General features: G+C 47.2%; 4 protein-coding genes across 4 annotated transcripts; 2 read left to right on the top strand and 2 right to left on the bottom strand.

Annotated features, from left to right (window-relative positions):
- Positions 1-1,768: 1,768 nt before the first annotated feature.
- On the bottom strand, positions 1,769-2,236 carry H6S33_009369 (uncharacterized protein; the record flags this gene model as incomplete). The annotated part of the gene is made up of 1 exon (XM_044840757.1): positions 1,769-2,236. The coding sequence occupies one exon, from the start codon at positions 2,234-2,236 to the stop codon at positions 1,769-1,771; it is 468 nt and encodes a 155-aa protein (XP_044698184.1).
- A 692-nt stretch (positions 2,237-2,928) lies between these two features.
- Positions 2,929-4,028, top strand: H6S33_009368 (uncharacterized protein; the record flags this gene model as incomplete). The annotated part of the gene is made up of 3 exons (XM_044840756.1): positions 2,929-3,316; positions 3,376-3,764; positions 3,828-4,028. 3 exons carry the CDS (start codon positions 2,929-2,931, stop codon positions 4,026-4,028), a joined length of 978 nt encoding a protein of 325 aa, XP_044698183.1.
- A 987-nt stretch (positions 4,029-5,015) lies between these two features.
- On the top strand, positions 5,016-6,223 carry H6S33_009367 (uncharacterized protein; the record flags this gene model as incomplete). The annotated part of the gene is made up of 6 exons (XM_044840755.1): positions 5,016-5,087; positions 5,150-5,204; positions 5,265-5,710; positions 5,764-5,898; positions 5,969-6,062; positions 6,126-6,223. 6 exons carry the CDS (start codon positions 5,016-5,018, stop codon positions 6,221-6,223), a joined length of 900 nt encoding a protein of 299 aa, XP_044698182.1.
- A 671-nt stretch (positions 6,224-6,894) lies between these two features.
- H6S33_009366 (uncharacterized protein) lies at positions 6,895-9,720 on the bottom strand (the record flags this gene model as incomplete). Its single annotated transcript, XM_044840754.1, has 2 exons — positions 6,895-7,949; positions 8,004-9,720. 2 exons carry the CDS (start codon positions 9,718-9,720, stop codon positions 6,895-6,897), a joined length of 2,772 nt encoding a protein of 923 aa, XP_044698181.1.
- Positions 9,721-13,283: the final 3,563 nt, after the last annotated feature.

Raw genomic sequence — 13,283 nt, 5'->3', positions numbered from 1 at the left:
TTCATGTGTTTGTGCTAATAGACTTTTTTTCCTTTTTCCGAATTTGAGTTGGTGATGCCTACATAGAGTACCTACTATCGATCCTGGTTCCCTGCTGCGCATCAGATGCGGAATTTCAAATCCTGCTTTTGTGGTTGGCCGGTTCTCTTCGGTTTGGAGATGGGGTTTTGTGCTAGGTGGTAAAAGGCCATGGAATCTCGTGCAGACCCACAGTGGGAATCCACTTTATCGATATGATGCATGTAATATTTTGATATCGATATCTATCTTAGAAACCTTCCTGTCTTGGACGGATTACGTGTTCAACACCTGCCGACCCTGTCATAGTAAAGATACGTCCGTGGCTACCAGTAGATGTAAAGAAGACAAATCTTTCTCTGTGATCGTGAACTGGTTTAGACGTTACTGGATTGTACTCTAGTTGCACGTTGTCCTTACGACCGGACCCAAGCAAACCTAGCGGAGTCTAAACAGGACACATACATACATGTGCGACGCGCGGGCCAGTCCCGATTGTCTGTGCTGCATTTTGACATGAGTGTTGTGTTGAGAACCCCATCTCCGGGTGCTCTACCGTTGTGGTTGATGCTTTTGTGTATGTAGTGGGACACTCAATCACAAACAATCACTCGCTGCCCGTTAGTCTCAAAAAGGCGGCACAGCTCTTGGCTCCCCCCGTAGGCCCGTAGGGCTGTTTTACTGTCTCTGTCTTCGACCCAAGCCCAGACCCGACACATGCAGCTTCGCAGATGTGTATAGCCAAGCCCAGATTCAGGAAACGCTCATCCGCGTCCCCCATTCCTTTCCATGTTCCTGTTTGATGCGGACTATTCTAGGCGAGCTCAGACAGGATCCGCGGATTACTGCACATAAAAGTGAGAAGCGGCACTCTACAGGCGGAAACTGGAGACACTGGACTGTTCTCGGACGAAAAGCCCAGACGTATAGCTAGTACTAGGACAAAAGTTTTTGGGAAACTACACCTTTTACAGCCAAAGCACCCATGTTTAGCGACCCAAACCAACCACTCAGCCTCGGACAAGAATTCCAACTCTTCAAGGACAAAAAGTCTCGCTCCAGCTGATGAATTCAGGACATGTTTCATTCTCTTCCCTGATCTTTGAAGCTACATGTGTGCCTCTCAGACCAGAAATAGGCAGCAACGCAATTACGCGCCAAAATGTATTTCTGGACTTGATATCGGTTTACTAAGAGGCTTAACTGCGAAAAGAAAAAGGTTCGGACGAACATTTGGGTGACACGAGATCGTATCAGCGCAGGTGGATCTATGGAGAGATCTGGTTGGAAGGTCGTCCGTCGTACAGACACCGAAACCGAAAGAAAAAAAAAATTAAAACACTGCATACAATGGGAATCTCTATTCTCCTGTCGAAGATGATTTCGAGCTGGGCTTGGCTAGTGTTACATCCGGAACTGACTAGTACTGAGACTGTTTGACGGCCTCACAATTCAGTGCTTTTGTACTTTATATTCTCCTACTGCTTATCTTTTTACCCGTGGTAGCATCTTACACCTCAAGCCCGCATCGCCGGGAGACAGGATTGATCACATCATAGCCTTGGCTCGGACAAACCAAATGATCTTTGATGCCGGTATATTTGTTTCTTTGGTATATGTATTAAGAGCATCATTACTCATGAGCTATGTAGCTGGTACAACCTCAACTACGCCCGAAAACACAATCAATAAACATGACTGAGGAAATTCATAAACCATTGATCCTTTGATAATGTACCCCTCGTTCAGTTTACCTTCCGTTCCCGCGCTCCTCGACCAGAAGTGACCCATCATCCATACTCTCCTCTACCTCCTCCTCCACAGCAGCACCCTCATGCGGCACCAGCGTCTCCCCAACGTGCCGAAAATGTCTATCCGAATACATCAAGCTAAACACCTCCTCCGGCCCGGTCCCAGCCACGTACTTCTCCTCGCCGACAACATCCACCTTCGTAACCTTCCCCACCCACAGCTGATGATCCTCGATCTGTATAGTTCTATGCGTCTCGCACTGCAGGCGGAACATGACATCATCCTCTCTCCCAAGCAGCGGCGAGCCAAAAGGGGCATTCGCCAGGGTAATCTGGCTCCGGGTGAACGAAAACGGGGAGATCTTTGCCGAGTTTGCAGCGCCCAGCTGCGCAAACTTACTGGCCAGGAATGCGGACCGCGGCGAGGGCCGTAGTATGTGTACAGCGAAGGACCCGGCTTTGGTCATTGTGCTGGCGGCCGAGGAGGGCGTCTTGATGTTGAAGGAGACTAGTGGGTGCGGGTTTAGGGAGAAGCAGTTGAAGGACGAGAGGGTTATTCCGCGCCATGTCTGGGGGGAGCTTGATGTTGCGGATGTCACTATCACAACTTTGATAAAGGAAAGAAAAAAGTATTAACGATCAATTTAATTAGGCATTTTAAGTGGGGGAGAGGGGGAAAAGGGAAGAACACCTGGGTGTGGTATTTTTCGCATTATATTCCGAAGCGCCGAAGAAGTCTCATGAGAAGCTTGAGGAGGTGTTTCGGAGGTGTACAAGCGGGTGTTCCGCAGCTGTGATAGTGGGGTACATATCGCTACCTTTGGCGCACGAGAGCACACAAAAGACACCGACGGGCGCTGGGGGAACCCCCGCTGGAGTAAAATACGAGGAGAGAGTGCTGAGTTCATTGAGGTTGTGGGCGGACTTATTGAGGCATTCGTGGTGGTCGTTGGGGTTCAAGGTAATGTGACGTAAAGTATACTTGAGCGAGGTAAGAAAAAAAGTTGTGTGAAACAACGAGACCCCCGACAACCTCTCTCGCTCACACAGCTTATCTACCACTCATTACATACGCCGCGGCACAGAAGCGGGGGCGGAAAGACATAAAACTTGGGTGCTGGAACAGTTTGGAGATATCCGGAGCGAATCTATTGGAGGAATGTCAGTGCGCGCTTCCAGTCGGTTACTGCGTCAATCAGGACGACTCGGTGGTGGTGGTGGGGTCGCCGGATTACCGTCAGTAGGAACAAGAGCCGCATCAACAACAGCTTCTTCTTCTGCTTCTGCTTCTGCTTCTGCTTCTGCTTCTTCTTCTTCTTCTGCTTCTTCTTCTTCTTCTTCGGTTGAAGATGTCGCGGAATCGCCGGCAGGTACCTCGAGCGCCGTGAAGAAAAATGTATACAAACCACGTCCGCCGCCGGTATCGCCTCTTATGGACGAAAATAAATACATTCCAATCTCACGGCGTCTTCCGCCGAAGCCCCAGCGACCGAGGGGAACTGAAATTTTGTCTCCCAGGGAAGAAGCGTTGAAAGTTAACCCGTACGGTATGGGTTTCCTGCCTGTCCTCTCTTGTGGAAATACTAATGTTTTGTGTAATCGATAGCAAAAATACTAGCAACAGAAGTCCGCAACGAAGTCGATTTCCACCGAAGACTGCCATCATGGTTCCTCATCCGCTTCGCAATACTCAAGCATCCAGAAACAGATGAGATGTATCTTGTTCCGGACAGAATCAAAGAGGAGCCGCAGAGGCAGACTTTCACGGCCGGGAGGTGGGCCATCAATAATATGCAGCTATTCAATCTGCTTGAGGAAAGGAAGAACTGGCGAAAGCTCGTCAACCATAATATTGACGGTCGTAAGATGGTCTGGAGGAAGAACATGGCAGATCACGTACTGAAGATTACCCGGGAGAGGGTTCATCTGGAAACGAATAAGTTACAGCGGCGGGAAATCGTAGAGATTCCATGGGATTGTGAGAACGAGGGCGAGGTTGGTTGTGTCTTGGATTGGAGCAAGGAGGATTGGAGCAAGGAGGAAGCTTATCAAAACAAGGAATTTTTGACGATGGTACGGGGAAAATCCGTTCCTTTGCATCATATGCGGACACTCCTAGGGGATGAGATAGCTACGGAGATTCAAGTGAAGTTAAGGATCCCAGATGGAGTCACTAGGAGTGGGATATTACTTCACGAGAGATCATTGAAGGCACAGATGTGGTTGATGAGGATAAGAGCCTACTTAGGCATTTATTGAAATCTGATATTCTTTTATCCCATAAGGTTTCTATACTATCTCCCCGTTATTTCAAGCCAGCAAACATAGCCATACAGTTATACCCAATACCCCACTCGAAACTTGGATTTTCGGGCAATTGTTCTTAATTAAATAATGATCATGTACTATCACTCGGTATGACTACTCTTGTTTAGTCGCTTTACCCTCAATCTGTAGAATCTTACAAATGAGGCAGCTGGTAGACAAGGAAACAATCGCAATGTTGCAATGGTGGCATTTGTTAAAGGCAACCAACGTGGGAGAAATTGAATCATAAGGGATCACTCTACTTTCTGGATCACCAAGGATCACGCAGCGATCTTAATCATAAAGTATCACACAGCTTTATACATACTTACCATGATCATTCCATATACATGGAATATGCCTACATATGATCAACGTTGTACAAATGCACTATTGTCTTTAGTGCAGCAGTGGTTACACTCCTCAATGTTAAAGATAACAGACAGATCGGTAGTTGAGTCGACACGTATCCTGGATAAACGTATATATAGACCCTCGTGAAGACCTTCTGGGTCAGTATCATCATCGTAGTCAACCTCTTACTTTCTCAATTGATAAGGACCTCACGCTATTCTAAAACAAAAAACCTAGCCTCCTAAGGGAAATCTGTTACCTCTACTAGGTATCGTATGTACCCTACATGCCAAGAGAGATACCCAGCTGTTGTTTCACATGGTCTGCATCTTACCACATGCCGGACTCCTAACGCACTTTTCGGCAGGCCGCATTTATTAAAGTGGAAAGAACACCAAGCGATCACCAACACGTAAGACAGTCTGCGGAATCTGACATTGTAGTACCGGACGCAAATAGCCGGAGTTCAGCTCCAAAACAAATCATTGCAGCGCACGTGAACATTCACCTGAAGACAACGACATCCCACATTTCCTCTTCACACTTCTCAGCTTTCTATCAGCTTCACAACTACTGTAGTAAATAATGGCAGACAATACCGAGGAATCGACAAAACATTTCAGAGACGGTAGCGACGTTTATACAAAGCTCTGGAAGGTTAGCTACATCGACGCCTAACTATCATTTCTAATCCTCTGCTGATAACCAAATCTACATAGACCACTTCCGAGCCAGTTGCCCATATCTTCTTTCTTCATGGCTTTTCCGATCACTGTAATATTGCCTATCACAATATTCTGTCATAATTGCAATCCTAACTGTTACCTGCTCTAGGCAATGCTTATTATACATTCCCGTCCTTAATGGCCTCCCGTGGAATTGAGCTATTCTCGTTCGACCAGCGCGGCTGGGGACGTACTTCTCCCTTGAAAAGCCAATATGGCCATTCCGGCGGAACGGCACAAATACTAGCCGATATTGACGACCTACTCTCCACACGACTAACAGAGCGCCCGAATATTCCTTGTTTCCTGGTTGGCCACTCGATGGGTGGTGGTATTGCATTAACTTACGCACTCCAAGGTAGCCACAAAGATAAACTCGCAGGAACTATTGTGTGGAGTCCTATGCTTGAGCTTGCAGATAAGCCGCTGGCGCTTGCGGTCTATGCTGGTAAGATTGGGGCTAGAATTATGCCAAATAAGCAGATGGTGCAGAAGTTGCCAGCGGAATACATGAGTAGAGACAAAAGCGTTTGTGATGATTTTGCCAATGATCCGGTTCCTACCCCTTCTCCTGGAATGGTTGCGCAACTGTTGACAAAATGCCCTAGCTGTGCCACGATACCGGTACCTTAATTGGTATCTCAGATATGTTAACTCGTGGAGAGAATCTTATGAAAGCCAATTTCAGCGCCGGCTTTACAGCCGATAAACCTATCCTAGTCTTGCATGGTTCTGGTGACAAGGTAACCATATATACATAACTATCTCTACTTATAAAGTATTCCCCTTATAACTAACCGCCATTTCTGCTAGGTTACAAGTCACGATGCTTCCAAGAAGTTTACCGAAGACTTGTTGAAAATCAAGGATAAAACATTCTCCTCATACGATGGATGGTATCATAAAAGTTAGTTTCCATTTTCGCCCGTTTGCCTGTTTCTGAATTATTGATCTGATTTTGTTATACTAGTGCATGCGGAACCAGGCGAGGATAGAATAACATTCGCGACGAATGTTTCGGACTGGATTCTCGCTAGAGCCACTCCTGGGGCAACATCGAAATTGTGATAAATACATGTGTGGGGGAAATTCCGATACGTGGGCTTTTCATTAGTATTGTTGTTTGTTTATTTATATATGTGTTAAGCATATTGTTACGGTTGCCGATATACCTAAACACTGGAATCCTACAATTCTACTTGTTACTGGACAGGTTTTTCCAATAGGTTTTTAATTTAACTGGCCGGTTCTCAATGCTAGCGCATAATTGGACCCAAAGGTTGGGAGACGAACAATCTCGGGGTGACAACATAATCTTAATTAGACTCGTGAGTGATGTAATCGATGGAAAAAATTTACGAGTGAGAGCCTATGATTTACCAAGACACAGCTTTTGACTTGAACAAAGATAATGAAACCTAACTTTGCAAAACTGATAATTCAATCGACTCCAGATATCACGCATCCCACAATCCCTACTATAACCAATCGCCCGAAAACACCAAAAACATGAAATTCAGCAAAATGCTATATATACTACATGTAGTACAAAATGACATGCTAATCTCAACTCAGAAAGAAAATATCCCTCCCGCCGCCCCTCTCTAGTCCTCTGCAAATCACAACGACCGTGAACAGTGCCAATATCCGGACAAAGCCCAGACACATAGTACATCATAAAGCGTACATAAAACCCCACACACGTGGATTCGTTCCAAAAAATGCATCGAATCGTATAATCAGCTTCTCCTCTCTGGCATAAACACTCCCATCAACCCAGGCGGTGGAAAGCTAGTCGCAATTTGTCCCAAAGACCCGTGTCCGCTATTGCTTCCAATATCGTAGTTAGGGTTTTGCAGAGACTCGGAACGTTCAAGCTCTGACATATTTGTGATGACGCTACCATCGGAAAAGATGGACATGGAACGTTCGCGGTTATTCGGAGTAGAGATGGGGGCATGTTGATTCTGCAAGACCAATCCAGGGGGGGTGGCTACATGCATAGAGCCGTGGTTGCTGTGGAGACCATCGGGAGTCGACGGAGGGAGCTGAGATTGCTGCTGTTGGAGAAGTGCAGCCTCGGATGCACGATAGGCTGCCCAGTTTTCCTGAGACTTGAGATGATGCTCGTGCATTTTGACTTCCATGCGATAGATTGCCTCAGTAAACTCTTTTTCCAGCGAGGTGCGGTGAGCCTGGAGAGCCTCCCTTCCCAATTGCCTCTTTTCTCTGGCCTCGGCTTCCTGGGATATCTCTTGACCGGCTTTCTCGAGGTCGGCGCGCAGCTTGGTGAGTTTCGCGCTCAACCTCTCCTTTTTGGTCGCAAGGGATGCTGTTTCAGATTCTACAGCCTGGGCTTGACGATCTGCTGCAGCTTTGGCTTCACCGGCTTGGTTCTGTGCTGTGAGGAGTCGACTACGCTCTTCGCGCCAAAGCCTTTTCTTCTCCTTCCACTCGGCCTTCATGGTCTCGGGCACATTCTCTAACTCTGACAACTCCCGCAACATTTTCTCATTTTCTTCCTCGGCACGCTTGATAGCTTCTTTCAAGGCTAAATTCCTACGGAAAGCACGTTCCTCTCCTCGATCATTTCCAAGGAGGGATCGGTGCTTTTCGATTTCTTTGCGGATATCACTCAATGTACCTTTGTGAGTTTTCTTAACGACCTTAAGCCGATTCTTTTGTTCGAGTAAACAAGAATTTGCTTGTGCAAGGGTATTGAGAAGGGTGGTGATTGGAGATAGAGGGCGTGATGGCTGCTGTTGAGTGGCGGCAGGGGCAGCGGCGGAAGAGGCTAAAACTAAGTCAGAACCAAGTTCAATCAATATCTGAGTATCAATGCACATACCTTGAGCGGCGGGAATTGTGCAGGCGCTTGTCTTGTAGACCACCTGCAATCCCTTCTTCACAAATTCGAAATCGTACTCAGTTGCACCGGTGAGCCCAGTGATATCAATGGTCCATTCATCTTCGGCAACTCCCATGGCCTCTCCATTTTCTCCGTCGATATCTCCGGATCCGGTAGCTTTGTAGATATCGGTCTGTGGCCACACAATGCCATTTACTCGGACAAATAATGGGAATGTTCCATCTTTACCACTACCGTCAGTGCCATTGGTCACAACACCGTTCATACCATACATCTCCTCCCCACCACTCTTCGCTCCAAAAAAGCTCGCAGAAAAGCCAATATCAGTTGACCCAATCTTTGTTATCCATACCCTCACATCCTCTCCGTTGGATAGCGCTGAATCGTTGGTGGCTCCGGTTTCGATTGGGTTCGAAATCGATGCTTCCGACGATATTTGAGATTGCTCTACTTCTTTTGCAATGTGGACTATGGCGCTAGCCATAGTCGCCCATAGTGGTTGATTGTCTCGAATATGTTGTATTTGATTTTTCTTTTTTCGCCTACCACCGGATGTCCCGGCAGTACTGCTTTCGCGCTCGAGGGGCTGTGATAACGCCCCGGCAGCGGCTTCTGGGTCTTTGTCTTTTTGTTTTCCTAGCGGGAGAGGTTCTTTTGAATTTGTAAGATTTGGTGTCGATGCATCTGTCGTGTCTGGCCTCCCGATCAACCATCTCCTGGTCGCCCTCATAACACCCTGCGCAACAATATGGATCGCAATAGCGCTACGAATCCATCCCGCGGAAGATCCTATCCTACCTACAAGTTCTGAAGAAGGGCCTCCCAAAAACGATTCCGAGTGCGGCTGTATACCATCCCACGCATCCGACAATTTGAACCTTCCTTGGACCACCTTGACTCCACCCATCACTCCAGCACAGACAACAGCGTTTCTGAGAGTTCCCCCACTTTGGGTTGCATGCCCGGCACCCATTGAGATGGCAATGACTGCCTGGGCAAAGTCTATCAGGAAGACACGTGCAGATGGCCAAAGAAACATTGAAAGAAGGGCCACAAGGATATCTGCGAAAATAATTGTAAGAAGTGAAGGTGCACCATTTGATCCTTGTAGCAGTAGATTTGTGAGTGACGGTAGAGACGAGGTGGTCGAGGCGCTTAGTAAAGTTGTTGATGGCGGCACGAAGGTTAGTGATGCGAAAAGAAAGTGAATAATCGTGAGGACAGTAGACGGCAGTTGCAAGAAGATGATCAGAAGAGTGATAGTGTCCAATAGGGGAAAGGACGAAAGTACAGTCGAAGGAACCCCGCTAGTCATGACTGTTGTCTTTCCGGAAGGGTTGATATCGATTTGACGATGTTCGGCCGTACCAGCACCATTCACGCTATTCTGGAAACCCTCACTCAGATCGCTCTCGAGACCGTCTGAATACCTCCTCCCAGGCGCCTTCCCGTCCCATCCGTTCGCATACCCGTTTGTGACTCCCCCATTCGCAGTTGCAGGCTGAAATTGATTGGCTGCAGCCGCAACTTGTTGGCTCGGTGAGGGATTCGGAGAAGCGGTAGTGGACACAACAGAGCCGTTGCTCGTGGAGCCTGAGCGAGAGGGACGCTTTACAGGCGGAACAAGACCATTACTGTGGTGATGGTGCAGGCCCTGGCGTTTGGAAGACGAGGCGCCCGCTGAACTTCGTGGCATCGGCAGCTGGTTTATTCTTTGGATGACCCAGACCAGCTCCGAGCCTGTGTCAACCAAAATGACACAAGGCGAGAAAGGCTATTGGGTTAAACAACGACGCGATAAATTGATATGGTGTAGTGAGGGGGTGAGTAGAGTGTAACAAGAGAAAGAGAAATGGAGGAGCGGGGAAGTGAGAGGATAATGGGGAGTAAGAGTGGCGTGTGGGGGTTTGTGGTGAATGATTGAGGAGGGAAAGGAAATGTTTGTAAGGGGGAGCGTCAGCGTAGGTGTACTCACTCTACTTTGGTACTGTACTCAAAGAAGGCTGGCAGCACCGTTTGAAATGCGGCCACAAACCTAGGATTAGAGTAGAGTCCCTACTACCTACTTAGGTATTCTTTATGCATGACCCCGATTGTCTGTAACAAACCACATCCAACAGGGGCCATCCAGTATCGACAAGGCAGGAATACACATGCCCCAGGTTTTACATGCAGGATATCTTACGCTACGTGGAGTACCATTTGGCACTTACCGGTGTTTTGTTTTGGAACCTCACCCCCATCAACTCCCTACTCGTAGTCATAAAAACGTTTATGGACTGGCATAAGCCAAAAATACATATATTTTGGTGAGTACAAATATCAGTACTAGGCATCATAATGCAGGATGCGTTTACTTCGCGGGCTTACTCTACTCTAAAGTATGCCTGCCTGCCTGTCTGTATTCTGCCTGTGAGACTTGAATCTAAATCTCCGAATGCCTGATACGATTCGTCTCCATCGATCTATCCTTCTTCGTTCCCTTTGGTATTAGGGCAGTCCGGTATCGTATCCGCGATACATTACGCCTTGGTACTGGAACAATGTTCACTTATGCTCATACACTTCGGAGAAATTTTTAAATTTGGAGGCTTATACTAACGTCTCCCCCTGCCAGTGCACAACTACACATCAGATCATAGTACTCTAGAGTAATATCTAAGAAAGCAATGGATACAACAATCCCAAAAAGCACACCGGTGAATACGCCTCACAATTAAGCATCTCTCTGCGTGAGCACGATTAATCATCTCAATGCGCTCAGGTATGAGTGGGGCGTATATCCATCATCAGCAATCTCACTTTAACCTGGTGAGAACCAAATAAACCCCATGAACAAGATATGTAACAAAGAGAGAAAGGGAAAATTTCTTCAAGTTTATCCTTTCCGCTCACGAGACCAGCCGAGAACTTTGAGGGCCTGTTAACCTTACACCCCTTCTCTGCTACCCCATCGGAGAACCGGACGGGGTCCTCGGTCGATTATAGCCATATGCAGGTAACCCGGTCGGGCCTAAATCTCCACACAAGGACAGATCCCGGCGCAAAGCCTTCTCTCTCTTTTTTTTTTTTCCCTTCCTGCCAAAGGACTTGTCATGACAAGCAAACCCAAACCCTAGACAAGAAGGCAAACACCTTCCCTCTTCCCCGCGCCTCCCCGTGCATGAAAGATTGCCGATATTTGGTTCCATGCGAGGGGACACAAATGACATGATGCCTTAATAAATAACCAATTTGTCCCCTCTTTTGGTGGGGCGAAAGCTTTCAATTTTGCCGGGCTCCACAGATGCCAAAGGGGAAAAAAAAATCAAAGAAAAAAAGTCCTCTGGATGTATTAACGCGGAAAGTCCACGCTTTAGAGATGCAAAAAAAAAAGTCCGCGATACCCCCCTGTAAAACACAAGAATACCAAGCATTTCGTCGATCCACTGGAAATTCAATTCTTGCACACCCTCACAATCGTCGATTCCTGCTCTCCACTTCCAACGTTACCCCCTCTGTCATGATGGAGTAAAAAAAATTTCTTTTTTCACCAAGAGCCCCGCCCGGGTCTCTTTCCTTTTCATTTTACTCCACGTAAATTTGATTTCAAGCGATTGGATCGGCTAACTCCCGGTGACGATGCAGAAGCGTGCAGTGGTGCCACGTATGAATAATGAGCTTGTTTCTAGCAAAAGGAAATAACAAATCTGTGTCAGAAAGAAACCTATGTAAACGAATGCTCCAGTTGCTGAGGCTTCAGAGGAGATGAAGTCCAACCTTAGGCTCCACTGGTTGCAATTTCACCATCACAACGGCAAGCCGCAACACACGAGCACCGTTATCGGATAAACGCCCCACCCGAGGTCCGGCTCTTTTATGAGCAGAGAAAAACCTTACCCTGGGAATCTCAAAGTAGGGTAGACGACTTGTGCAACATCTGAGCGCTGCAGGAGATCTTCCCGCTGCATCGCGAGCCTAGGTCTGAGAGCGTAAGTTACGATAGTGTAACCCATCTACTTTTTAGTTTTTACAACACCGGCATTGAGACCGGCAGCTAGAGTAGATGCACTCTACCAGCAAACTTTGATAAGGATTAGAATTTTATACCGGGCGGGCCCTATTCACGACTCAATCAAGTGGGGTTTTGTGCTGAGCAAGAATATGGCGATGTTACAAGTTGTGCTTTTTAAGTGTTACTCGGGCATGATCCCTTTTCTGATTAACCCGGCGCCAGTCAATGAGGTCCTTGAAGTCCAGTGGATCTAGAACGTCGGGATTTGAAGGTTACAATCGTGGTAGATCCTCAAGGGCTTATATGAGTGTCAACAAACAATATTCTCTAGGTATCCTTGGGTAGAGTTGGAGTACATAAATTGCCCAGGATATCCTTTACACAACCGTTGGCCGAACTCAGTATAGATAGATGAATGTGGTAAATACCTATCATTGATTCTGGATATCTACCGTGATCGAACGTACGTTTGCGAACGCGTCAGGCTTCGTCTTGGCCATCAGAGGATCTGCGACGAAACGTTGAAGTTTCGGGTTGAAGACCTATTCCAGTTGGTCTTCACCCCGATCTTCGATTCTTACTTCCTGTGGGCCGGCGTCTACGCAGCATAAGATAAACGTTTATCCTCATGGATCAATTGGGATGTTTGTGTGTCTATTACACCGTTACGCAAGACCACCAATTAACAAAACAGTACTGGAAGAATTACAGGCTGAAAGTCCTCGTGGTATCTTGTTCGTAGTTTCGGTATACACTACGTAGAGACGTATGTAGGTGACGGATCAAGGCGGAACCCGGAAATTGGCAGGGCCGTACCCGTACCCGTACCGTACCACAACAATGGCATGTGAAGAGGCCTACCTGAGGATATATGAAATCCATAGCCACCAGCGGCCTGGGTAATGGTATTCTCTACTTTATGCTATACGTTTTTCCCTGTGTAAGAGGATTTGACCCCTGGCGTGGCTTTATGACTCTAATTTAGCTCGCCTCATGGCTTACTTCATACACGATCACTCGGCAAGCAAACTCCTAGCGCGATTATACTAAGAGGGAAACAGCATGATATATGCACATACATAAATAGAATCCTCTTCGGGGGGAGTGCAGGGGAGCTCTTTCTACTCTAGCTAGTCTTCTATCTGCCGAAAGCCAACCGCTGCCACGCCGTCCAGACGAACGATAATTGAGAATGGCATCATCAAACCTAGTTAACCCTGCATTGTAGAGTATGTCTTCTCTTCCCTCTAGGTGTGTCGTCTTTG

Source organism: Morchella sextelata (genome assembly GCF_020137385.1).
Source record: "Morchella sextelata strain SCLS chromosome Unknown scls_3, whole genome shotgun sequence".
NCBI classification, from domain to species: Eukaryota; Fungi; Ascomycota; class Pezizomycetes; order Pezizales; family Morchellaceae; genus Morchella; species Morchella sextelata.
The sequence above is the reverse complement of the archived record's forward strand: the minus strand, read 5'-3'. Positions and strand labels throughout refer to the sequence as shown.